General features: G+C 40.5%; 1 protein-coding gene across 3 annotated transcripts; it reads left to right on the top strand.

The window, feature by feature from the left end:
- Window positions 1-528: 528 nt before the first annotated feature.
- On the top strand, window positions 529-26,515 carry LOC110537436 (transmembrane serine protease 2). 3 transcript variants are annotated; one of them, XM_021623484.2, is made up of 15 exons: window positions 535-662; window positions 4,952-5,095; window positions 5,265-5,320; window positions 11,624-11,816; window positions 14,075-14,167; window positions 14,470-14,586; window positions 16,283-16,412; window positions 16,684-16,797; window positions 17,001-17,041; window positions 21,956-22,127; window positions 24,898-25,070; window positions 25,318-25,413; window positions 25,530-25,672; window positions 25,910-26,062; window positions 26,276-26,515. In XM_021623484.2, the coding sequence occupies exons 3-15, from the start codon at window positions 5,306-5,308 to the stop codon at window positions 26,282-26,284; spliced, it is 1,449 nt and encodes a 482-aa protein (XP_021479159.2). In that variant the 5' UTR covers window positions 535-662; window positions 4,952-5,095; window positions 5,265-5,305; the 3' UTR covers window positions 26,285-26,515. The 3 variants fall into 3 exon arrangements, with proteins under 3 accessions (XP_021479157.2, XP_021479159.2, XP_021479158.2); XM_021623483.2 differs by having other exon boundaries at window positions 4,952-5,117; window positions 26,276-26,514; XM_021623482.2 differs by lacking the exons at window positions 4,952-5,095; window positions 5,265-5,320 and having other exon boundaries at window positions 529-662.
- Window positions 26,516-27,932: the final 1,417 nt, after the last annotated feature.

Raw genomic sequence — 27,932 nt, 5'->3', positions numbered from 1 at the left:
TCACTAAGGAGAATGATCCTCCTCTTCCTCCTCTGAGGAGCCTCCACTGGATGACAACTACTGTAATATTTGGCCACCACTTCCCTCCAAATGATGTAAAGAGAATCTGTCTGTTGCTATCAAGATTGAGTCAAAAGCCCAGGCTTCTCACGTTCCAATAGTTGAGTCAATGAGACACGTTTTGGAAGGATGGAAGCAAGATAAGTAGCCCAGTGTTTCTTTTTGAGGTTTCATGCGTGGTCATCATGCCATAGGGAACTTAGGACTGACTTACTGTCAGTAAAAACTTTTATTTTATTACCTCAGTCACCTCTCATCCATGGTTTAATTAAATAAAACAACCAGTTGATTTAACTGAAACAAGAAAGCAAATGTTCATCCCACCAATGCCAAAGATATGTCAAGTTGTTCTGTCCAATTAGGCCTATATATTGTTTCCCCTTCTTTCCAGGCAGAGAACTTAGTCATAGTTAAATATTGACTGAGTACTTAGGTAGTGTATCAAAGTCCTGAGGCCATAGAGTTTCCGTGTGTAGACATTTCAAGGGCCTGTTGTGTGTAGCTATCCTCTCAAGAACCTGGTCATAATGCCCTGCCTGGTTATTGATTAACAGCCAAGAAGACTTAACATGTCCAGAGAACCCGGGGCCTTTGTATACACAGTAAGAACAACTATTTCACCATCTTTTCACGTCATTCTATTGAATTTATTTCGGTAATGTGGGAATGTACTTAGGTAATTGCGGTCCCATGTGGCTCAGTTGCTAAAGCATGTCGCTTGTAAAGCCAGGGCTGTGAATTCGATTAACATGGGGATCAGTATGAAAGGAAGTGTGAAAAATGGATAAGAACGTTTGCTAAATGACTAAAATGTCATCTAAGAAGGAGAGGTTTTTATGGATATAATAATTGTATAATATATATTTTTTTGTAACATGTATTCTTTTCAGTTAGAGTGTAAACAATATATTGCATGTGATTTTATACATTCAAACGGTCTTTTCTCAATTACATACACCTCGCGTCCACTCTCCTCATCTCCTTCTCAAAACCCAATGGAGGGGAAGGTCAGAGAGGGACCTCTGGCATTCTCATCCAATGCGTTTTGAGATGGAGAAGAGGAGAGAGGATGCGTGGAGTGTGCAATTGAAAAAAGGCCCATGTATGGTCATTGGGGAGACAGGTGACCGCCTACTTCCGGTCCTAGACAACAGTGTGTTAGTGCTATCGTTTTCATTGGTCAGAAGCTTAGTGGTCTCGTCATTTTCTTTGGCCACCATGGAGTCTTCCAATAAATGAGATTAATTTAACATACAATGTAATGACCTTACTTGTAGAGTTTGTAATATACGGTAATGTAAATGAATTGGAGCAGGTGTGAGGGTGGAAGATTCTGGCAATATAACCTACAAAATCTACAAAAGCACACAAATATAATCTAGGCTACTGCCCAGTTAAATATTTTTTATGCATTATTGCCACAATGTCATTTAATTTTGAAGGTTGGTCTTTAGGGAGCGGCAGGTAGGTAGCCTAGTGGTTAGAGTGTTGGGCCAGTAACCGAAAGGTTGCTAGATTGAATCCCTGAGCTGACAAGGTAAAAATCTGTCGTTCTGCCCCTTAACAAGGCAGTTAACCCACTGTTTCTAGGCCATCATTGTAAATAAGAATTTGTTCTTTACTGACTTGCCTGGTCAAATAAAAAAATAAGTGTGCAGGTTTCACATGTGTTTTGGATGGTTGTCTAGTTATTATTCACACATGACCTGGCAGAGATGACAATTAGATTGTTAGTGGAGATTGCCATGCAATGAGAATCCAAACGTCCTATAAAGAGAGGAACAACATGCTTATGAAATTATTCTGTTTTCATAGAGACATTTTATACTCCCTTCTCAGAGTTAGCCACAAAATCCTCAATAAAGCTCATACTGTGTATGTCAATCCCACAGAAGTGATCATAATGCAAAACCTACCCCTAAAAGCAGATGTGTGTCATGACTGTCCTCTAAGGATCCAAATAGGTCAGATCAGCTTTGCAATAAGGTGGGTGAAGGGAACTGGTCGGGGGTTGGCACCTCACGCCCTGTTGTAAATCAAGGACAGAGCATTCAACTATCGCCCTCTCCAAATTCACCCATCGAATATGCCTTTGTCTACACAGACATCAAAACTACAAAATAACACATATGGAATCATGTAGTAACAAAAAGTGTTAAAAAAATAAAAAATATATTTTAAATTATTCAAAGTAGCCACACTTTGCCTTGATGACAGCTTTGCACACTCTTGGCATTCTCTCAACCAGCTTCATTATGAATGATTTTCCAAAAGTATTGAAGGAGTTCCCACATATGCTGAGCACTTGTTGATTGCTTTTCCTTCACTCTGCGATCCAACTCATCCCAAACCATTTCAATTGGTTTGAGGTCGGGTGATTGTGGAGGCCAGAACATCTGATGCACCATCACTCGCCTTCTTGGTCAAATAGCCCTTACACAGCCTGGAGGTGTGTTTTGGGTCATTGTTCTGTTGAAAAACAAATGATAATCCCACTATGTGCAAACCAGATAGGATGGCATATCGCTGCAGAATGCTGTTAACCAGCATGGCTAAGTGTGCCTTGAATTTTAAATAAATCACCAACAGTGTCACCAGCAAAGCACTCCAACACCACCACCTCCCCTCCATATTTCATGGTGGGAACCACACATGCAGAGATAATCCGTTCACCTACTCTCACAAAGACACAGCGGTTGGAACTAAGAATCTCAAATTTGGACTCATCAGACCAAAGGACAGATTTCCACCGGTCTAATGTCCATTGGTATTGTTTCTTGGCCCAAGCAATTTTTCTTATTGGTGTCCTTTAGTAGTGGTTTCTTTGCAGCAATTCAACCATGAAGGCCTGATTCGCGCAGTCTCCTCTGAACAGTTGATGTTGAGATGTGTTTGTTACTTTAACTCTTAAGCATTTAATTTTTGCTGCAATCTGAAGTGCAGTCAACTCTAATGAACTTAGAGGTAGCTCTGCAGCAGAGGTAGCTCTGGGTCTTCCTTTCTGTGGTGGTCCTCATGAGAACCAGTTTATTCGAAGTGCTTGATGGTTTTTGCAACTGCACTTGAAGAAACTTCAAAGTTGTTGAAATTTTCCAGGTTGACTGATGACTCATGGCTTAAAAACGTCCTGTAGCTGCAATCCCGTTAACGGGAGCGAAATGACAACAGCCAGTCAAAGTGTCGGGCACCATTTTCAAAACATCAAATTTCTCATAATTAACCATCCTCATACCATTGTAAAGCGATTCTTGTTGTTAATCCCACCACAGTGTCCGATTTCAAATATGCTTTACAGCAAAAGCACCACAAACGATTATGTTAGGTCACCACATATTGCCACAGAAAAGCCAAAGAGAGGAGTTTCAAAAAGCAGAAATAAAGATAAAATTAATCACTAACCTTTGATGATATTCATCAGATGACACTAATAGACCTTCATGTTACACAATACATGTATGTTTTGTTTGATAAGGTTCATATTTATCAAAATATGAGTTTACATTGGTGCGTTACATTCACCTGTTCCAAAAACATCCAGTGATTTTGCATAGCCACATCGTTTCAACAGAAATACTCATCATAAATGTAGATGATAATACAAGTTGTAAACATGGAATTATAGATATACCTCTCCTTAATGCAACCGCTGTGTCTGATTTCAAAAAAACTTTACGGAATAAGCCAGCCATGCAATAATCTGAGACGGCGCTCAGAAACATTTGTCACAATTGCCGCCATGTTGACGTCAACATAAACAAGAAATCACATGATAAATATTCCCTTACCTTTGATGATCTATATCAGAAAGCACTCCAGGAATCCCAGGTCCACAATAAATGTTTGTTTTGTTCGGAAATGTCCGTTATTCATGTCCAAATACCTTCTTTTGTTAGTGCGTTTGGTATACATATCCAAACGCTCATTCTGGTCAGCATTACATCGGACAAAAACTTCAAAAAGTTATATTGCAGGTCAAAGAAACATTTCAAACTATGTGCAGAATCAATCATTAGGATGTTTTTAACATATACCTTCAATAAAGTTCCAACCGGACTATTCCTTCTTGTCTTCATGAGCCATGGAACGCAAGTGACTACCATGAGGAATAAGCATGATCAGATATTGGCTGACTGTCAGACACCTGACTGATTCTGCCAACATTCACTCCCACAATGCCATAGAAGTCTCATTATAATTTCTATTGATGGTTGACATCTAGTGGAACCCATAGGCAGTGCAACATCATTAATATCACTAGGGGATTTCATTGGGGACTCTGGTGAATATATACAAAGCTCAGATTTCTCACTTCCTGTTATGATTTCTCCTCAGGATTTTGCTTGCCATATGAGTTCTGTTATACTCACAGACATCATTCATACAGTTTTAGAAACTTTAGAGTGTTTTCTATCCAATGCTAATAATAATATACATATATTAGCAACTGAGACTGAGGAGTAGGCCGTTTACTTTGGGCAACTTATTCATCCAAGCTACTCAATACTGCCCCCCAGCCATAAGAAGTTAAGTCACTTTAAACAATGCCACTCTAAATAATGCCACTTGGTAATAATGTTTGCATATCTTACATTACTCATATGACATGTATATACTGTATTTTATACCATCTACTGCACCTTGCCTATGCCGCTCGGCCATCGCTCATCCATATATTTATATGTACATATTCTCATTCACCCCTTTTTATGAGTATTAGGTAGTTGTTGGGAATTGTTAGATTACTTGTTAGATATTACTGCACTGTTGGAACTAGAAGCACAAGCATTTCGCTACACTCACACTAACATCTGCTAACCATGTGTATGTGACCAATACATTTTGATTTGATTTGATTTGTTGTTATAGCTTTACAACTTGTACCGCCCTACAGGTCAGACTGTTCACACAAACTAAGGTGTGGTCATGGCTGTTTAGTGCAAGGAGTAAAGAGAGAATGGACTGAGTTAGAGGGAGAGAGAATAAGAAGAAGGGACGTCAAATCAGTGTTCAAAAGCAACAGTTGAACTAATCCAAGGTAAATCTGGTAAAGGTAAAAGGTAAAAACTCAAATTTAATCTACTCTAAAAAAAAAAATGTTTTACAAAGATTTGCTGTACATTTATATGACTTTGTTGTTGTATTAACTTGATAAAAAAACATGTTTTACTGTGGCTAAAATCAGAAGTTTCTTCAAACTTTTTCAGATTTGATAATATCTTATCGGAGCATTGAAAGTGGTGTCGACATGAACAATAACCAGGTAACTTCAGTTACACAGTGCATTCGGAAAGTTTTCAGACCCCTTGACTTGTTCCACATTTTGTTACGTTCCAGCCTTATTGTAAAATGTATTAAAATATATTTTTTTCAATCAATCTACAAACAACACCCCATAATGACAAAGCAAAAACAGGTTTAGAAATGTAAGCAAATGTATATGAAAAAATGAAATATCAAATTCAAATAAGTATTCAGACCCTTTACTCAGTACTTTGTTGAAGCACAATTGGCAGTGATTACAGCCTCGAGACTTCTTTGGTAATGATGCTACGAGCTTGGAACACCTGTATTTGGGAGTTTCTCCCATTCTTCTCTGCAGATCAGATCAAACTTTGTCACATGTGCCGAATACAACAAGTGTAGACCTTACCGTGAAATGCTTACTTACAGGCCCTTAACGAACAGTGCAGTTCAAGAAGAGTTTAAGAAAATATTTACCAAATAAACTAAAGTAAAACTTTTTTTTTAAAGTAGCCATAACGAGGCTATGTAGTCGGACATTTACATACACCTTAGCCAAATACATTTAAACTCAATTCCTGACATTAAATCCGAGGATAAATTCCCTGTCTTAGGTCAGTTAGGATCACCACTTTATTTTAAGAATGTGAAATGTCAGATTAATATTAGAGAGAATTATTTAGTTCATCTTATATTTCTTTCATCACATTCCCAGTGGGTCAGAAGTGTTACGACTTCTGCCGAAGTCGTTGCCTCTCCTTGTTCGGGCGGTGCTCGGCGTTCGACGTCACCGGTCTTCTAGCCATCATTGATCCATTTTTCATTTTCCATTGGTTTTGTCTTGTCTTCCCACACACCTGTTTTCAATCACATTCATTACCTGTTGTGTATTTAACCCTCTGTTTCCCCTCATGTCTTTGTCAGAGATTGTTTTATTGTCAGTGTTGTTTATTTGTTGTATTGGTGTGCGACGGGTCCTCGTACCCATGTTTTTCATGTCTATACTTTTTTAGTGTTATGGAGCATGTTCTGTGGACAGTTATTAAAAGACTCCATTTACACTCTATTTTGACTCTCCTGCGCCTGACTTCCCTGCCACCTATACACACGGCGTTGACAAGAAGTTTACATACACTCAATTCGTATTTGGTAGCATTGCCTTTAAATTGTTTAACTTGGGTCAAACGTTTAAGAGTAGCCTTCCACAAGCATCCCTCAATAAGTTGGGTGAATTTTGGCCCATTCCTCCTGACAGAGCTGGTGTAACTGAGTCAGGTTTGATGGCCTCCTTGCTCACACACACTTGTTCAGTTCTGCCCACAGATTTTCTTTGGGATTGAGATCAGGGCTTTGTGATGACCACTCCAATACCTTGACTTTGTTGTCCTTAAGCCGTTTTGCCACAACTTAGGAAGTATCCTTGGGGTCATTGTCCATTTGGAAGACCCATTTGCGATCAAGTTTTAACTTCCTGACTGATGTCTTGAGATGTTGCTTTAATATATCCACATAATTTTCCTGTCTCATGATGTCATCTTTTTTGTGACGTGAACCAGTCCCTCCTGCAGCAAAGCACTCCCACAACATGATGCTGCCACCCACGTGCTTCACGGTTGGGATGGTGTTCTTTGGCTTGCAAAAGTCTCCCTTTTTCCTCCAAACATAACGATGGTCATTATGGCCAAACAGTTCTATTTTAGTTTCATCAGACCAGAGGACATTTCTCCAAAAAGTACAATCTTTTTTCCCCATGTGCAGTTGCAAACCGTAGTCTGGCTTTTTATGGTGGTTTTGGAGCAGTGGCTTCTTCCTTGCTGAGCGGCCTTTCAGGTTATGTCGATATAGGACTCGTTTTACTGTGGATATAGATACTTTTTTGCTGTTTCCTCCAGCATCTTTACAAGGTCCTTTGCTATTGTTCCGAGATTGATTTGCACTTTTCGCACCAAAGTATGTTCATCTCTAGGAGACAGAACGTGTCTCCTTCTTGAGCGGTATGATGGCTGCATGGTCCCATGGTGTTTATACTTGCGTACTATTGTTTATAATTGCGTACTATTGTTTGTACAGATGAACCTGGTACCTTCAGGCTTTTGGAAATTGCTCCCAAGGATGAACCAGACTTGTGGAGGTCTACAATTTTTTTTCTGAGGCCTATGCTGAATTCTTTGATTTTTTTCCCTTGAAAAAAAGGCACTGAGTTTGAAGGTAGGCCTTGAAATACATCCACAGGTACACCTTCAATTGACTCAAATGATGTCAATTAGCCGATCTACTTAGGGCTAGGGGGCAGTATACTGAATTTCTGCCTGACTGACGTGCCCAAATAAAACTGTCTCTTACTCAGGCCCAGAAGCTAGCTAATTGGTAGAATTAGATAGAAAATACTTTGAAGTTTATAAAACTGTTAAAATAATGTCTGTGAGTATAACAGAACTGATATGGCAGGCAGAACCCGAGGAAAATCAATCCGGAAATGTTGCCTTTCCAATGCAGGTCAATGGGTCTTTTTTTTAAAATTAATCCCAGAATATTCCAAGAGGTTTAAAGGCACAGTCAATTTAATGTATGTACACTTCTGGCCCACTGGAATTGTGATACAGTGAATTATGTGATAAAGTGAAATAATCTGTCTGTAAACAACTTTTGGAAAAATTACTTCTGTCATGCACGAAGTAGATGTCCTAACCAACTTTCCAAACTACAGCTTGTTAACAAGAAATTTGGGGAAAGGTTGAAAAACGAGTTTTAATGACTCCAAGCTAAGTTTATGTAAACTTCTGACTTCAACTGTACAAGGGGTACTGTTACCAAGTCACTGTGTGGCGGTACTGGTTAGTTGAGGTAATTTGTACATGTAGGTAGGGATTAAGTGACTATGCATAGGTAATAAATGGAGAATTGCAGCAATGTACAAAACAAATTGAGGGGGGTCAATGTAATAGTCAGATGGTCATTTGATTAATGATTCAGCAGTCTTGTGGCTTGGGGGTAGAATCTGTGACTTCTCTAGGATTTGGAATTTTGGATGAAAAGCATGCCCAAATTCAACTGCCTGCTACTCATCCCCAGAAGATAATATATGCACATTATTAGTATATATGGATAGAAAACACTCTGAAGTTTCTAAAACGGTTTGAATCATGTCTGTGAGTATAACAGAACTTATGTAGCAGGCGAAACCCCGAGGACAAACCATTCAGAATTTTTTTGGGGGTCACTCTTTTCAATAAGTTTTCATTGGGAATCCAGATTTCTAAGTGACTTGATTGCAGTTCCTACCGCTTCCACTCGATAATCACCAGTCTTTAGAAATTGGTCGAGGATTTTCCTTTGTGTAATGAAGAAGTAGCCCTGTTCAAAACGAGGGTAACTTCATGTGTACTGTTTGAGAGAGGCGCGTGACCAGAAAGCTAGCGTCAGTTTGTTTTCTTCCTGTATTGAACACAGATCATCCCGTCTTCAATTTTATTGATTATTTACTTTAAAAAATACCTAAAGTTGTATTATAAAAGTAGTTTGAAATATTTTGGCAAAGTTTACAGGAAACTTTTGAGATATTTTGTAGTCACGTTGCGAGTTGGAACCGGTGTTTTTCTGGATCAAATGTGCCAAATAAATTGACATTTTGGATATATATGGACAGAATTGATCGAACAAAAGGACCATTTGTGATCTTTATGGGACATATTGGAGTGCCAACAAAAGAAACTCGTCAAAGATAAGGCATGATTTATATTTTTATTTCTGCGTTTTTTGTCACGCCTGCAGGGTTGAAATATGCTTTCTCTCTTTGTATACCCTCAGATAATAGCATTGTTTGCTTTCGACGAAAAGCCTTTTTGAAATCTGAGATGTTGGCTGGATTCACAACACGCGTAGCTTTAATTTGGTATCTTATGTGTGTGATTTCGTGAAAGTTAGATTTTTATAGTAATTTACTTGAATTTGGCGCTCTGCATTTTCACTGGCTTAGCGTCCCACATATCCCAGATGCGTTTTAAGGAGCCTTGTGGTCCTAGAATTGCCGCTCCAGTACCACTTGCCGAGCAATAGCAGAGAAAACAGTCTATGACTTGGGTGACTGGAGTCTCTGACAATTTTATGGGCTTTCCTCTGACACTGCATATTATATAGGTCCTGTATGGCAGGAAGCTTGGCCCCAGTGATGTACCTTCTGTAGCACCTTACGGTCAGATGCCGAGCAGTTGCCATACCAGGCGGTGATGCAACCGGTCAGGATGCTTTCAATGGTGCAGCTGTAGAACATTTGAGGATCTGGGGACCCATGCCAAATCTTTTCAGTCTCTCGAGGGGGAATAGGTTTTCTTGTGCACATTTCATGACTACCTTGGTGTCTTTGGACCATGATAGTTCGTTGTTGATGTGGACACCAAGGAACTTGAAACTCTACCCGCTCCACTACAGCCCCGTTGATGTTAAGTGGGGCCTGTTCGGTCAGCCTTTTCCTGTACTCCACGATCAGCTCCTTTGTCTTTCTCACATTGAGGAAGAGGCTGTTGTCCTTTGACCTCCTACCTATAGGCTGTCTCATCGTTGTCTGTGATCAGGCCTGCCACTTGTGTCGTCAGCAAGCTTAAATGATAATGTTGGACTCGTGATTGGTCATGCAGTCGTGGGTGAACAGGGAGTACAGGAGGGGACTAAGTACACACCCCTGAGAGGCCCCAATGTTGAGGATCAGCATGGCAAACGTGTTGTTGCCTACCCTTACCACCTGGGGGTGGCCCTTCAGGGTCCTTAGCTTAGTGATAAGCTTTGTGGGTACTATGGTGTTGAACGCTGAGCTGTAGTCAAGGAACAGCATTCTCACATAGGTGTTCCTTTTGTCCAGGTGGGAAAGGGCACTGTGGACTGCGATTGAGATTGCGTCTTCTGTGGATCTGTTGGGACTTTATGCGAATTGGAGTGGGTCTAGGATTTCCGGGAGGATGCTGTTGATCCCCTCAAGCTCTGTCAGGTTGGATAGGGAGCGTCGCTGCACAGCTATTTTCAGGTCATTCCAGAGATTTTCCACTGGGTTGAAGTCCGGGCTCTGGCTGGGCCACTCAAGGACATTCAGAGACTTGTCCCGAAGCCACTCCTGCGTTGTCTTGGCTGTGTTCTTTGGGTCATTATCTTGTTTGAAGGTGAACCTTTGCCCCAGCCTGTGGTCCTGAGCAGGTTTTCATCAAGGATATCTTTCCCTCGATCCTGTTTAGTCTCCCAGTCCCTGTAGCTGAAAATCATCCCCACAGCATGCTGTCACCACCAATCTTCGCCGTAGGGATGGTACCAGGTTTCCTCCAGACGTGACGCTTGGCATTCAGCCCAAAGAGTTCAATCTTGGTTTCATCAGACCAGAAAATCTTGTTTCTCATGGTCTAAGAGTCCTTTAGGTGCCTCTTGGCAAACTCCAAGCGGGCTGTCATGTGCTTTTGCTGAGGAGTGGCTTTTGTCTGGTCACTCTACCATAAAAGGCTTGATTGGTGGAGTGCTGCAGAGATGGGAGAACCTTCCAGAATGACAACCATCTCCACAGAGGAACTCTGAAGCTCTGTCAGAGTGACCATTGAGTTCTTGGTCACCTCGCTGACCAAGGTGTTTTCCCCCTGATTGCTCAGTTTGGCCAGTCGGCCAGCTCGAGGAAGCGTCTTGGTGGTTCCAAACTTCTTCCATTTAAGAATGATGGAGGGCACTGTGTTCCTGGGGACCTTCAATGCTGCAGACATTTTTTTGTACCATTCCTCAGATATGTGATTTGAGTCAATCCGGTTTCGGAGCTCTACGGACAATTCTTTCGACCTCATGGCTTGGTTTTTAAAATGACATGCGCTGTCAACTGTGGGACCTTACATAGACAGGTGTGTGCCTTTCCAAATCATGTCCAATCAATTGAATTTACCATAGGTGGACTCCAGTCAAGTTGTAGACACATCTCAAGGATGATCAATGGAAACAGGATGCACCTGGGCACAATTTTGAGTCTCATAGCAAAGGGTCTGAATACTTATGTAAATAAGGTATGTGTTTTTTTTATGTATTTTGTGTGCAAATGTGTCTAAAGACTTGTTTTTGCTTTGTCATTATAGGGTAGTGTGTAAATTGATGAGATACATTTTTTATTTAATATTTTTTTTAATAAGGCTGTAACGTAACAAAATGTGGAAAAAATGGAAGGGGTCTGGATGCTTTCCCGAATGCACTGTATATCTGTCAGATTCTAATGTTGTAAGTCAAAGTGCTCCAATGTATCAAATAATGTATCGATTTCTCTCATTGTAATTAAATGGAAAATCATTCTCCTCTCCGCTTTCCCCAGACACCAGGTCCCCAGTATGTGAACTATGGATTTCAAGAGGGGGCCGGAACTGAAGGAAGACCCCCTGCAAATGCTTCTGCCCCGCAGATTCCCAACGTCCCCCTCTCTGTTTACCCTCAGTACACCCCTCAGACCATCAACACCCACCACACGTTCACCCCTGGATTACCACATCCTGTCCCAGTACGAAAAGGTACAGTATTTACCCTTCTGCTGATATTCCTCAATTGATAAACAATGCCAATATATATCTGCAGTATAAGTTTCATACACTGTCGTTTTTTGCCTTCTATTGTTTATTAAAAACATTGTCTGAGCAGCTTTGAGGTGTTCCATTTGGTCTTCATATCTGTTTTGCATGGGATGCCTTGTCTTAATCTCTGTTTTGTCATATGCTATTATAAGGTTTACAGTGCCTTCAGAAAGTATTCACACCCATTGACTTTTTCCACATTTTGTTGTGTTAAAGCCTGAATTTAAAATGTATTAAATTGAGATTTTGTGTCACTGGCCTACACACAATACCCATAATGTCAGAATGGAATTATGTTTTTAGAAATGTTTTCAAATGAATTGAAAATGGAAAGCTGAAATGTCTTGAGTCAAAACGTATTCAACCCCTTTGTTATGGCAAGCCTAAATAATTTCAGGAGTAATCATTTGCTTAACCAGTCACATACTAAGTTGCATGGACTTTTGAATGACTACCTCATATCTATTCCTCTGCTATCTAGAAACAATAAGGGTTCTTTGGCTGTCCCCATAGGAGAACCCTTTGAAGAACCCTTTTTGGTTACTATTTTGGTTTCCATGTAGAACACTTTCCACAGAGGGTTCTACATAGAATCCAAAAGAGTTCTCCCTGGAACCAAAAAGGTTAGCCTATGGGGACAGCCAAAGAACCCTTTTTTCTAAGAGTGTAAGGTTTGTCAGTCGAGCAGTGAATTTCAAACACAAAGACCATACAGGTTTTCCAGTACCTTGCAAGGAAGGGCACCTGTTGGTAGAGGGTACACAACAAAAAAAGCAAACATTGATTATCACTTTGAGCATACTGAAATTATTAATTACATTTTGGATGGCGTATCAGTCACTGCAAAGATACAGGCATCCTTCCTAACTCCGTTGCCGGAGAGGAAGGAAGACGCTCAGGCAGTTCACCATAAGGCAAGTGGTGACTTTAAAGCAGTTACAGAATTGAATGGCTGTGATAGGAGAACATTAAGGATGGATCAACATTGTAGTTACTCTACAATACTAACATAAATGACAGAGTGAAAAGAAAGAAGCCTGTACAGAATAAAAATATTCCAAGAACATGGATCCTGTTTGCAATAAGGCACTAAAGTAAAACTGCAAAATATGTGCAAAGAAATTAATTTTATGTCCATAATACAAAGTGTTATGTTTGGGGCAAATCCAACACAACACATTTCTGAGTACCATTGTTCATATTTTCAAGCATGGTGATGGGTATGCTTGTCATTTTTAGGATAAAAAGAAACGGAACAGAGCTAATCACAAAATCTTAGAGAAAAAACCTTGTTCAGTCTGCTTTCCAACAGACACTGGTAGACAAATTCATCTTTCAGCAGGACAATAACCAAAAACACAAATTGCTTACCAAAATGACATTGCATGTTTGTGTGGCCTAGTTACAGTTTTGACTTAAAACGGCTTGACAATCTATGGCAAGACTTGAAAATGTCTGTCTAGCAATGATCAATAACTAACTTGACATAGCTTGACAAATTTGTGTAATAATATTGTGCAACATTGTACAATCCAGGTGTGCAAAGCTCGTAGAGCAGTGTTTCCCAAAGGTAAGCACGTTTTGGTTTTTGCCCTAAAACTACACAGCAAAGCTTGATGATTAATTGATTATTTGAGTCAGCGTGTAGTGCTAGAGCAAAAACCAAAATGTGCACCCCTTGTGGTCAGGAGGACTGAATTTGGGAAACCCTGTCTTACCCGGAAAGGTGATTATAACATGTATTGACAAATGGGTGCGAATATGTATGTAATTCATATATTACTGTATTTCATTTTCAATACATTTGTAAAAATTTCTACAAACATGTTTTCACTGTCATTATGGGTTATTGTGTGTAGATGGGTGAGAAAACAATAACAATTTAATCCATTTGTAATTCAGGCTGTAACACAACAAAATGTGGAATAAGTCAAGGGGTTTGAATACTTTCTGAAGGCACTGTATAGCGTGTTAAGTAGTACTGTTTTCACTTAGTAGCAGTCAACATCTGTAGTCACACAAATGCAAAACAAGCCTTTCCATGTTTCCAGGTTAACAAAAGTAACCAATGGTCAAATTATATGTAAATATCTAGGTCTTGGGTTGAGAGTTCTATGTTAAAAAGTAGAACAAGAGAGCCTCTAGTTGTTTTTATTTTAAGTGTATTTTAAGTGTTGTTTGTTTCTAATCTCTTTCAGTGGTGAAGAAAAGTCGCTGTAAATGTATTGTGGCCTTAATTCTAAGTGTCTTAGTTCTCCTTGGGGCAGCTGGAGCGTTGGTTTGGTATTTCTGTACGTACAGTCTCCTTTCATACAGTATCTCCATTGATGCTCTTGACATAAGCTGACATATTAATAATTTTGACATTATTTATATGCTTTTTATGAAAAGACTAGGTTGACATAAGCAAATTCAACTTGCGAATTCATCTTGCTATCCAAATACACAGTTGTCTACGTAGTTTATAGGTGTATCTGGAAGCAAAGGAAAATTACCAAGTAGTTCTTAATCATTGAAAAGGCCAAGAAGAGCAACCTTATAGTCATGGTCAGAGCTGTGATGCCCTGTCTTGTGTGTGTGTGTGTGTCCACAGTGTCCTACCAGTGTGTGTTGGGGAGGTCCTGTAGCGAGGGAGGTGTGTGTCTGAATGCCTCTCAGTGGTGTGATGGCATCAGAGACTGTCCAGGAGGAGAAGATGAGTCACAGTGCCGTATGTCTCCACTCAATCATGTTAATCATTATAAACTCAGCAAAAAAATAAATGTCCCTTTTTCAGGACCCTGTCTTTCAAAGATAATTTGTAAAAATCCAAATAACTTCACAGATCTTCACTGTAAAGGGTTTAAACACTGTTTCCCATGCTTGTTCAATGAACCATAAACAATTCATGAACATGCACCTGTGGAACGGTTGTTAAAACACGAACAGCTTACAGACGGTAAGCAATTAAGGTCACAGTTCTGAAAACTTAGGACACTAAAGAGGCCTTTCTACTGACTCTGAAAAACACCAAAAGAAAGATGCCCAGGGTCCCTGCTCATCTGTGTGAACATACCTTAGGTATGCTGCAAGGAGGCATGAGGACTGCAGATGTGGCCAGGGCAACATATTGCAATGTCCGTACTGTGAGACGCCTAAGACAGTGCTACAGGGAGACAGGACGGACAGCTGATCGTCCTCACAGTGGCAGACCACGTGTAACAACACCTGCACAGGATCGGTACATCCGAACATGACACCTGCGGGACAGGTACAGGATGGCAACAACAACTGCCCGAGTTACACCAGGAATGCACAATCCCTCCATCAGTGCTCAGACTATCCACAATAGGCTGAGAGAGGCTGGACTGAGGGCTTGTAGGCCTGTTGTAAGGCAGGTCCTCACCAGACATCACAGGCAACAACGTCACCTATGGGCACAAACCCACCATCGCCGACCAGATAGGACTGGCAAATAGTGCTCTTCACTGACGAGTTGCGGTTTTGTCTCACCAGGGGTGATGGTCGGAATCGTGTTTATCTTCGAAGGAATGAGCATTACACCGAGGCCTGTACTCTGGAGCGGGATCGATTTGGAGGTGGAGGGTCTGTCATGGTCTGGGGCGGTATGTCACAGCATCATCGGACTGAGCTTGTTGTCATTGCAGGCAATCTCAACACTGTGCATTACAGGGAAGACATCCTCCTCCCTCATGTGGTACCTTTCCTGTAGGCTCATCCTGACATGACCCTCCAGCATGACAATGCCACCAGCCATACTGCTTATTCTGTGCGTGATTTCTTGCAAGACAGGAATGTCAGTGTTCTGCCATGGCCAGCGACGAGCCCAGATCTCAATCCCATTGAGCACATCTGAGACCTGTTGGATCGGAGGGTGAGGGCTAGGGCCATTCCCCACAGAATTGTCCGGGAACTTGCAGGTGCCTTGGTGGAAGAGTGGGGTAACATCTCACAGCAAGAACTGGCAAATCTGCTGCAGTCCATGAGGAGGAGATGCACTGCAGTACTTAATGCAGCTGGTGGCCACACCAGATACTGACTTACTTTTGATTTTGATCCCCCCCTTTGTTCAGGGACACATTTTTCCATTTCTGTTAGTCACATGTCTGTGGAACTTGTTCAGTTTATGTCTCAGTTGTTGAATCTTGTTATGTTCATACAAATATTTACACGTTAAGTTTGCTGAAAAGAAACAGTTGAGCAGTTGACAGTGAGAGGACGTTTCTTTTTTTGCTGAGTATACTTACAGTATGCTGTTGACCGACACTGTATTCAGGAACCCACTGTTAAAATAAATGTAGATATGGGGGTTGTTCACACTTTGCTATGGTTAATTGTATGATTTTTGTTTTCATGCTTTTCTCCCTGAACTGAACGCTGTTCTAACATCAGTCTCTACTTTCCAGTACGCCTTCATGGGTCTGGTTTTGTGCTGCAGAGTTACTCATCAGACAGTCAGATGTGGAAGCCAGTGTGTGCTGATAACTGGAATGACAACATTGGCAGGGCCACCTGTCAGCAGATTGGATACAGCAGGTGGGTCACCAGGAGATATAGGATCACATACATGTCATAGAGTATCATTTGTGATCACTTTCAAATAAAATCTTATTGGTCACATACACATGGTTAGCAGAGGTTAATGCAAGTGTAAAGAAATGCTTGTGCTGCTTGTTTCCGACAGTGCAGTAATATCTAACAGGTAATCTAACAATTCCCCAACAACTACCTAACTAACAACTACCTAACCAACAACTACCTAGCAACTATATTTGAGGGGCTGACCATACCTATCTCTGTTTCCAAGTGGGTCCTATGTTCGGTTCTCACAAAGAAACCCAGGCTCCTTGGCCGTTGATGGCTATATGAAGCTGTCAGGCTTTGACCCTCATTCCCTTCTACAGGGGCAGCTAACCAGCAGGTGACGAGAACATGAATACATCTCATTCAGTCCAGCCTTTTTTTACGGAGTAAATGTACAAACATTTTAAAAAACAAAATACCTTTTTTGAGTGGTGGGGAATAAATAAAAATAGTCTTCATGTATTGAATTTTCTGTTTTTACATACAGAATTGCTTCTGTAAACCTTTATATGACTCTCATGATGTAATTTCCTCCTGCAGTCCCTACTGCTCATTACAAGCAGTCTCCCTGCAGTGCATTGGTAAGTCATTACTTTACCTTAACACCGATTCTCTGCACAGACACAGCTGACCTTCAGGTTAGGACAAAGCTTATAGAAACTCAGTCAGGAAGGGGAACTCAACAGAAGGAGTTATTGGTATTATAGGCAGCAACTACTCTTCCAGGGGTTCAGCAAAATTAAGGCAATTATAATTTTTTTTAAACATTACAATACATTTACAACAGATATCACAACATGTTAAGCATTTGCCCCCAGGCCCCTACTCTACTACCACATATCTACAACACAAAATCCATGTATACGTGTGTGTATAGTGCGTATGTTATCGTGTGTTTGTATGCATGCGTCTGTGCCTGTTTGTGTTGCTTCACAGTCCCCGCTGTTCCACAATGTGTATTTTTATGTTTTTAAAAAATATAATTGTACTGCTTGCATGAGTTACTTGATGTGGAATATAGTTCCATGTATTCAGGGCTCTATGTAGTACTGTGCACCTCCCATCGTCTTTTCTGGACTTGGGGACTGTGAAGAGACCTCTGGTGACATGTCTTGTGGGGTATCCGAGCTGTGTGCTAGTAGTTCAAACAGACAGCTCCATGCATTCAACATGTCAATATCTCTCACAAATACAAGTGGTGATGAAGTCAATCTCTCCTCCACTTTGAGCCAGGAGAGATTGACATGCATATTATTAATGTTAGATCTCCGTGTCCATCCAAGGGCCAGCTGTGCTGCAGTTTTCGGAGCCAACTGCAATTTCAAAGTCCCTCTTTGTGGCACCTGACCACAGGACTGAACAGTAGTCCAAAACTAGGGCCCAAAAGACCTGCCTTGTTGATAGAGCTTTTAAGAATGCAGAGCAAAGCTTTATTATGGACAGACTCCTCCCCATCTTAGCTACTGTTGTATCAATATGTTTTGACCATGACAGTTTGCAATCCAGGGTTACTCCAAGCCGTTTAGTGGCCTCAACTTGCTCAATTACCACATTATTCATAAAAACATTTGGTTGAGGTTTAGTGAATGGTTTTTCACAAATACAATGCTTTTAGTTTTTTTTTATATTTAGGACTAACTTATTCCTTGCCACCCATTATGAAACTAACTGCAGCTCTTTGTTAAGTCTTGCAGTCATTTCAGTCGATGTGGTAGCTGATATGTATAGTTTTGAGTCATCCGCATACATAGACGCTTTACTCAGTCAGTGGCATGTCGTTAGTAAAGATTGAAAAAGGTAAGGGGCCTAGACAACTGCCCTTGGGAATTCCTGATTCTACCTGGATTTGTTACTTTACTGACTTTATTGTCCCCATGGGGAAATTGTGTTGCAGTGCCTGTATACATTTAAAGTGGCGTTTAAATACAAAACAAATTGACAATACAACTTTCATAAGTTACATACCAATAATAAGCGACAAGCCTGCTGGCCTTACTGGGTCGATAGGAACATTAGCTTGAGCTATTTAGAGTGATATCTCACCTGGCACAAATTATTGTCTAGTTCTGTTTTTCCTGCCGAGGGGTGCCCTACACCCAGAGGGGAGTAGTTCAAAGTCTGGGTACAGGGGGTGGCTTGGATCTAAAATTATTTTTGTTGTCTTGTGGAGGACCCTGACCTTAAAGATCTCATCCAGGCCTGTCTGTTTGACTCCATGTACCTTGCTTGCTGTGGTGATAATCCTTCTCAGCATATTTCTCTGGCTGACGGTGGCATTGCCAAACCAACAAATACAAAAAGTTGAAATACTCTCAATGAAAGATTTGTAAAATAGAGTCCGTATAGTACAATCAACAATATTTTTATCAGCCCAGAATTATGAGAAAGTACAGTTTCTATTGACTCTTTTTGTAGATCAGGTCTGTACATTTAGTCCACTGAAACTTATTGTCCAAGAGGATACCCAGATATTTGTATTCCTCTACAATCTCTATGTTCTGACCACTGATAGACGTTGCAAAGGTAGGTGTTGTACACTTCCTGAAGTATATGCACATCTCTTTGGTCTTGTTGGTATTGAGGACCAAGTGTGATTCATCACACCACTTTACAAAGTAATTTAGGACCGGGCCATGGTGTTCCTCATCATCATGCAACAGGCTGATCAAGGCAATTTCATCCGCAAACTTAACGAGGTGTCTGTCAGGATGGGAACTAGTACAACTATTAATGTACAAGATGTAGAGGAGTGGGGACAAAACACATCCCTGAGGAGAGCCTGTGTTGGCTTACTTTGACCCGCTGTGATCTCTGGCTCAGGAATTCCAACAGCCACAAAACCAGGAGAGGCTTCCATTAAAGAACACCCTCTGTGTTCTGTTAGACAGGTAAATCTTCATCCACAATATAGCACGGGGTGGAAAGCCATAACACAAGGTTTTCCAGCAACAGACTATGAACGATAATGTCAAAAGCCACCCTGAAGTCTAACAAAACAGCCCCCACAATCTTTTTATCATCAATTTCTCTCTGCCAATCATCAGTCATATGTGTAAGTGCTGTGATTGTTGAATGTCCTTCCCTACAAAACGTGCTGAAAGTCTTGTCAAGTTGTTTACTGTAAAATAGCTATGTATTTGGTCAAACACAATTTCTTCCAAAATTTTACAACGGATTGCTGATTGGTCGGCTTTTTAAGCCAGTAAATGGGGCTTTACGATCCTTATGTAGGGATAATAACTTTTGCTTCCCTCTAGGCCTGAGGGCACACACTTTCTAGTAGGCTTAAATTGAAGATATGGCAAATAGGAGTGGAAAATTGTCCACTATTAGTCTCAATCATTTTCCATCAAGTTGTCAGACCACGCTGGCTTGTCATTGTTGATGGACAACTATTTTTTCATCTCTTCCACACTTTACGGAATTCAATTTGGTCAGATATACTTGGATGTATAGTGTCATTGTTTGTTGCTGGCAGTCACATGATTTCTGAATTTGCAGTACGTTTGCCAACGGTTGTACAGCCATACCCATTTGCCATTTATTTTGCCTCATCCTTCTCAACCATACAATTTTTCAATTCCTAATCGATCCACGGGGATTTAACAGTTTTTACAGCCATTTTCTTAATGGTTGCATGCTTATTAGTAACTGGGATAAGCAATTTCATAAATGTGTGAAGTGCAGCATCTGGTTGCTCCTCATTACACATCACGGACCAACAAATATTCTTTACCTCAACATAGGAATCACTACAAAACTTATTATACTGTATATTAGGGCCAGCCTTTGGAACTTTGTTTTTTCTAGATATGGCTACTTTATTGTGATTACTGGGCAGCCTGATGAAAGCCAGTCAATATTTAAATCACCCAGAAAATATACCGCTCTATTGAAATCACATGTATTTCACACGTCATCCAGATGCTGACTGTTAGCACTTCCCACAAGAATGGGCTTTAGGTGAGGCAGATGAACCTGTAGCCATATTACTTCAACAGTATTTAACATGAGATCCTCTCTAAGCCTTACAGGAATGTGGTTCTGAATATAAAACAGCCACACCTCCACTTTTGGCATTTCTGTATTTTCTGTAGATCTTATAACCATGTATTGCTATCACTGCATCATCAAATGTATTATCTGAGTTTCAGAAATTGTCAGAATATGAATGTCATATTTCATGAACCTTGTTTTTAAGCTGTTAATGTGGGCTATTTTTAACACTTTTCTGGGAAGCTTTCACATTCACATTTATATTATCAGTGTTAAATGTAGCTGGTTTACTACTCTGGTCTATATCTTGTCCAGGTACTTTGGATTGGCTGTGGAAAAATGAAGATTATATAGTTTATCTTAAGTAGACAACCAAACTGAAGTAAAAACACTAACTCTAAAAGTGCCACCTGGTGGAAATGTTGACCCCCTCGAAACCCTATTTTTGATCGATCTGAAATTGTAGGACTCTGTCAAACAACTAGTTAAAGACAAAAAAACATGTACGATTTCTGTGTCAATATGGGGGAAAGGAAAATACTCTTTTGAATTCTAGTGGGTAGGCTAAACTGAAAATGTTGACTCAATCATGCATTTTGAGATAAATGCACGAAATTTGGCACAGACATTTAGCCTGTCTACCCATCCACATCACTCCGGCCGAACACTAACGCTAGCGTTTCTTCTTCATGATGACACTGGATTTGCTTTCCTCCCTGACATCTTATTGAATGCAAACAAATTCTGACCATTCTGATTGGTCCCAGATACAGATGGGTTGGACCAGAGCTGGGGCCAGAGCCATCATTGGCTTTGATACTCTAATTGGTTAGAGACGATCTAAACGCTGATTGGTTTTGTACAATGCCCCTCATTTTGATGTGAGCACAAACTTATAGGATTGCAGCAACAATAACTAAAAAAAGCAATTGGAACTTAGTTGACAGCCCAAAGTATTCCAAAGTTTGAGCAAAATGTGTGATGGCACCGGCGCCCATATAGCCCATGTCACCCATAACGGTGGCCATCTTAGGTCCTAAAGGTTTGTTATAGTTTAAATCGCCAATTTCTCAACCTCTAAGTATCACAGAAACACAACACCTTGAATGAATAACTGAAAACTTTTCATGATAAATTGCTATGGATAAAATTTATCAAAATAACTTCAAAACATGACAATTTTTTGTGTTACTGCTTGACAAACAGTCTCTTTGCAATCATTACCAATTTAAAAAATGAGCGCCGTTGTCGCTTTAGGGTTATAAATATGTTGGCGCTTTTAGGGTTAAAACCCTCTTATCCACCAGAGAAGTGATCCCTGTTTTGTTCAGTTTGAACCAGACTCGCTACCCCTCTTTGCCCTACAGTAGCTTGTGACAGCCTGAAAGACTAGCTGAGATTTGGCTCTGGGTGCCCAGATTACTTTACAGTTAATCTTGGAAATTAGAAAATTGGGTTAGATTCTGTAATGTTTCTCTGTGTTGTTGTCTTGCTTCCAGACTGTGGTGTGAGTGGGCGCGAGCCCACTAGGAGCCGTATTGTAGGAGGCGACATAGCGGTGAGCGGGGCTTGGCCCTGGCAAGTCAGTCTGCACTCCAACTACCAGCACCAGTGTGGAGGCTCCATCATCAGCCCTGAGTGGATCATCACTGCAGCCCACTGTGTAGAAACGTGAGTGTGACTCAATCTAACCTCGTACCAAAGCTAATGTATTACTTACTACTAAAGACAGAGAGCCGGGTGGTGGACGAGACTAGACTCAATCATTTGTTCCTCTCAGAGGAGATTCCTCAAGGGAGGTAGAGAAATATTATAGTCCTCAATTTTTTAGGAAAAAACATACAAAATAAAAACTATTTTAAAAAATCCTTGTAAATTAAACTCCAGCATGATTTTGTTGTGGGAGCACTACAACAATGAAACCAGCAGAGGGACTTACTATTGTCTGTTTCCTCTGCGTCCTTCTATATGAATGAAATCATTTTCTGACTGAACCCATTTCATTTAAACAAAACCTTCCAAGCATGTTTACCCAGGGTAGTAGTGGTCAGAAAGCTCTTTTTTTGACCGGATTGCCTAAAACAGTGATTCCCAAACATTTTAATAGTCCCGTACCCCTTCAAACATTCAACCTCCAGCTGTGTAGCCCCTGATTTGTCAAGGCAAGAAACTCTGAGCGCAGCCCTAACAAGAATTCTGGCAGTGACTTCTGATTCAATTCAATTTTCACCAAACCGATTGTTGCAATTTCGATGAGGCTCTCATTCAGATATTAGTAAGTGGACTGGAGGCATGAAAGGGAATCTAGTTGTTTGTGTCGTCCGTTTCGGGAAAGTACCTGCGTAATTGCGCACCCAGCTCACTCAGTTGCTTCACTATAAATCATGTTTGACATTGTCCATAAGCTTGACCTTTATTTGCACACAAAAAAAATAATATAATGACGGAAAGACCTGTGTGATGTCCTTGTTAATGCAGACAGGAAAGAGCTCCAAATTCTTAATCATAGCCTCAATTTTGTCCTGCACATTGAATGTAGTTGCAGGGAGCCCCTGATTCAGATCATTCAGGTGAGAAAGAACATCACCCAGATAGGCCAGTCGTGTGAGAAACTCGTCATCATGCAATTGGTGAGACAAGTGAAAATTATGTTCAGTAAAGAAAACTTTAAGCGCGTCTCTCAATTAAAAAAAAATGTCAATACTTTGCCTCTTGATAACCAGTCCACTTCTGGATGTTGTAAAAGCGTTACATGGTCGCTGCCCATATCATTGCATAATGCAGAAAATTCACGAGAGTTCAGGGACCTCGTGAACCATTTTCACTGTAGTGTCCATAGTTACCACTCCACTATGTCTCCCTGTCATGGCTTTTGCGCCATCTGTGCAGATACCAACACATCTTGACCACCAAAGTCCATTTGATGTCACAAAGCCATCCAGTACTTCAAAAATATCCTCATGTCCTGGTTTCCAGTGGTTTGCAGAAGAGGATGTCTTCCTTAATTGACCCCCCATAAACGTAATGGACATATACCAGGAGCTGTGCCAGGCCTGATAAGTCTGTTGACTCACTAGCTTGTGTGCGACGCAGGATTTTTTTCAAAACATCTCCTGCCATATCACTGATGCGTCCTGAAACAGTGTTGTTTAATAAAGGCATTGTCTGTATAGTTTTTTGGGCCTTTTCCTCCAGCATTGTCCCAGCCAAATCCAAGGCAGCAGGAATAATTAAGTCCTCCACAATAGTATGATGCTTGCCTGTCCTAGCCACTCGGTAGCTCACAATATAAGACGCGTCTAGCCCCTTCTTATTAAATGGTATCTGTTGCTTTTACACGTCTTACTACTTGAAAGTCATCTATATTCTCGCTCAAAAACTTATGTGGCTTATTTTTTAAATTGTCATGTTTAGTTTCTGAATGTCTGAGCAGAGTGAAGGTTTCCCACCAGAGAGTAACGGTTAATGTGATTGGATGTTAATTATTTGACATTGTGTTGTTATTTTGCTGAACACTAGATGGTTTTGTCACACCCTGACATTAGAGATCCTTTTTATTCTCTATTTTGGTTAGGTCAGGGTGTGACTAGGGTGGGTAGTCTAGTTTTTTCATTTCTGTTTTGGCCTGGTATGGTTCCCAATCAGAGGCAGCTGTCTATCGTTGTCTCTGATTGGGGATCATATTTAGGCAGCCTTTTCCCACTGGATTTTTGTGGGATCTTGTCTATGTATAGTTGCCTGCAAGCATTACATTGTCTTCACGTTTTGTTTTTGAGCTTTATTGTTTTCTGTGAGTTTCATCAAATTAACATGTGGAAATCTGTGCTCGCTGAGCCTTGGTCCATTAATTCAACCAATGTTCGTGACAGGTTTACTTTATTTTTGGCTGTCAAACGAGGTTATTCATGCAAGGGGAAAAAAAGTCACCCAAATGTGTAGCCTCGTTTGATAATATAAATGTACTGTTTGAAAATGTGAAGACATTTTTTTATAATTTAACTTACAAACAGGTTTGTCCAACTATTCTGATTTCTTGAAAAAAAAACTAAAAAATAAATGTCTAGCCTTTAACGTCAATTATTTAAATACGTTTAAGTTAAATACACATTTTCACAAATGTTGTAGCTTAGACCCTATTTTAATTAGTTCATCGGTTGAGACATAGCATACTCTTGAATACAGGGTGGGAGTTTACGCATTAGATAATGTTAAAAGGTAAAAAAATAGTTTGACAACCCTGTATGTACGCTTTCAAATGTTATCACACCCAATACATTTTTTTCACTGATGAAAACCTCTATCTCCTGAATATGTTGACATTTAGGTCCAAAAAGTCACTTTCTGACCACTTCAACCATTGGTAAATGTTTTGTTAAAAGGGGCGCAGTCAGAAAGTTATTGAAATCATATGGATCAACCCCTCTGTCATTTTGTATGGTAGGCTATCACAGCCCAGTCAGTGGACGGTGTATGCGGGCTATTTGATCCAGATACAGATGGCTTATGCCACTGGCAATTCAGTGAGACGCATCATCTCTCACGAAAAATACGACAAGCAGACTAAGGATAATGACATCGCTCTTATGAAACTCAACACACCCCTCACTATGTCAGGTAAGTCACTGGTCGATTTCAAAAATTTGAAACACATGTTCCAATGGAAAATTACATTGGGGGTTTGGAAAAATAACAGTATGATGTGAATTGATACACATGCATAGTAAAGTTGCATTCAACCTTTTCAATGTTGTGAAGGAGCCCTAACACGGTTAATATTATATATTTTTTTAATGTGTCAATGTTTTGGAAATCATATTGGAGTACAACACTCCAAGCCAGTCTTAAATGTTTTGTGTTGTAGATAAGGTGAGACCAGTGTGTCTGCCCAACTTCGGAGTGAATCTGACTCCCCAGCGAGAAGCCTGGATCTCTGGATGGGGGTCCATTAGGAGTGGTGGCAAGACAACTTTTATTACAGGACCAATGACTGTCATTATTAAACACAGGTCATCAGAATAAAATCTATTTGTTGTATTTAATCTTTATGCTTGACAATCATTGCGATGACTCCAGGGTTGGTGTCAGAAAACCTGCGTCAGGCCCGGATCACCATGTACAGCAGACACACATGTAACGCACAGTTGGTGTACAATGGACGTGTCACCACCTCTATGATCTGTGCTGGGACACTGGCAGGAGGAGTGGACTCATGTCAGGTCAGATTCACACTTAAAATATTTTGTAATAGATATTCATGGGCAGTTTTTTTACTACCTACTTGATGCTACATGTATTCTTTCTTATTTGATATAATCTTTTGATTTGCTGTTTTCTTATTGTGTTCTGATAGAGCGAATGGTGGTATAATGAAGACATGAACATACTCTGGAATGTATAAAGTTATGATCCCATGACTTAATGCTAACTTGGGGGGTAACTTTTGTGTCTTGCAGGGGGATAGTGGAGGACCCATGGTGGCCAAGGAGGGTTCATTATGGTGGCTGGTAGGGGACACTAGCTGGGGTATAGGTTGTGCTCTGAAGAACAAGCCAGGAATCTACGGCAATGTCTCCCACTTCCTTCCCTGGATATATGAACAAATGCAGGTAGGTACTAACAGTAACTAACAGTTGATTTATTGTAAGATAAGAAAATATAGCATTTTATTGTCTCTTTTCATATACATCTGTTTTGCATAACTCCATACAGGACATAAAACATACATAAATATAGAGGGCAAGGGGCTATACAAATTATGTGGATTATTATGTGGTTTATTACCTTTTAACGTGTTTTATCCACTTTGAATTTCCTTGCAGAAAAATTAATGGAGATACCAATGATGATGGCCTCTTTTGCTTATCAAATTCACCTGTCTGAAATGTGGCTTCTGAATAAATGACACATACACTGCTTTCAGGGATGATTTTTGGTGCCTGTTGACTTATAGGCAAAGGGTGGCTACATTGAAGAATCTAAAATATATTTTGATTGTTTAACACTTTTTTGGTTACTACATGATTCCATATGAGTTATTTCATAGTTTTGATGTCTTCACTATTATTGTACAATGTAGAAAATAGTAAAAATAAAGAAAAACCCTTGAATGAATATTTGTGTCCAAACTTTTGACTGGTACTGTACATATGATACACACAAAATGCTAGCAACTGCTTATATCTGTGATTAATAAGGGAGTGACTGTTTTATGTGAATTCATTTCCTGGAGCTGTCTCTGTATGGGACACAAAGACATGACTGCTTCCTTATGTGCTCATGTGCCAAGATGTGCACTGGGAGTGACTCAGCTTAGGTTTGTGATACCTCCCTCTCAGACCATTGCTTTGGAAGTGTTTTCTTTTCACCTACTGAAGGGTTAAAGTCCAGAATGTCTTTCTGTGGAAAACATTGATTGAATGTATAGCTGTAGCCAGCCTCTAACTCAGTGCTTCCCAAACTCGGCCTTGGGAACCCCTAAAACATATTGTTTTTTGACCTAGCACTATATGGCTGACTCAAATGATCATAGCTTGATGATTAGTTGGTTATTTGAGTCAGCTGTGTGGTGCTAGGAGACACCCCTTGGGGTCCCCAGAACAGAGTTTGGGAAACCCTCTTCTAGCTGTAAAATTCTACATTTTATTGTTACAGTTGAAGTCGGAAGAGATTAACGTACTTTGGTGTGAAAAGTGCAAATCGATCCCAGAACAACAGCAAAGGACCTTGTGAAGATGCTGGAGGAAACAGGTCCAAAAGTATCTATATCCACAGTCAAACGAGTCCTATGTCGACATAACCTGAAAGGCCGCTGAGCGAGGAAGAAGACACTGCTCAAAAAACACCATAAAAAAGCAAGACTACGGTTTGCAACTGCACATGGAGACAAAGGTCGTACTTTTTGGAGAAATGTCATCTGGTCTGATAAAACAAAAATAGAACTGTTTGGCCATAATGACCACCGTTATGTTTGGAGAAGAAAAGGGAGGCTTGCAAGCCAAAGAACACCATCCCAACCGTGAAGCACGGGGGTGGCAGCATCGTGTTGTGGGGGCGCTTTGCTGCAGAAGGGACTGGTGCACTTCACAAAATAGATGGCATCACGTGGCAGGAAAATTATGTGGATATATTGAAGCAACATCTCAAGACATCAGTCAGGAAGTTAAAGCTTGGTGGCAAATGGGTCTTCCAAATTGACAATGACCCCAAGCATACTTCCAAAGTTGTGGCAAAATGGCTTAAGGACCACAAAGTCAAGGTATTGGAGTGGTCATCACAAAGCCCTGATGTCAATCCTATAGAAAATTTGTGGGCAGAATTGAAAAAGCGTGTGTGAGCAAGGAGGCCTACAAACCTGAATCAGTTACACAAGCTCTGTCAGGAGGGATGGGCCAAAATTCAACTAACTTATTGTGGGAAGCTTGTGGAAGGGCACCTGAAACGTTTGACCCAAGTTAAACAATTTAAAGGCAATGCTAC

The sequence above is a fragment of the Oncorhynchus mykiss genome, chromosome 12 (genome assembly GCF_013265735.2).
Source record: "Oncorhynchus mykiss isolate Arlee chromosome 12, USDA_OmykA_1.1, whole genome shotgun sequence".
In the NCBI taxonomy this organism is placed as follows: Eukaryota; Metazoa; Chordata; class Actinopteri; order Salmoniformes; family Salmonidae; genus Oncorhynchus; species Oncorhynchus mykiss.
Note: the sequence above shows the minus strand (reverse complement) of the source record. Positions and strands in the feature narration are given on the sequence as shown.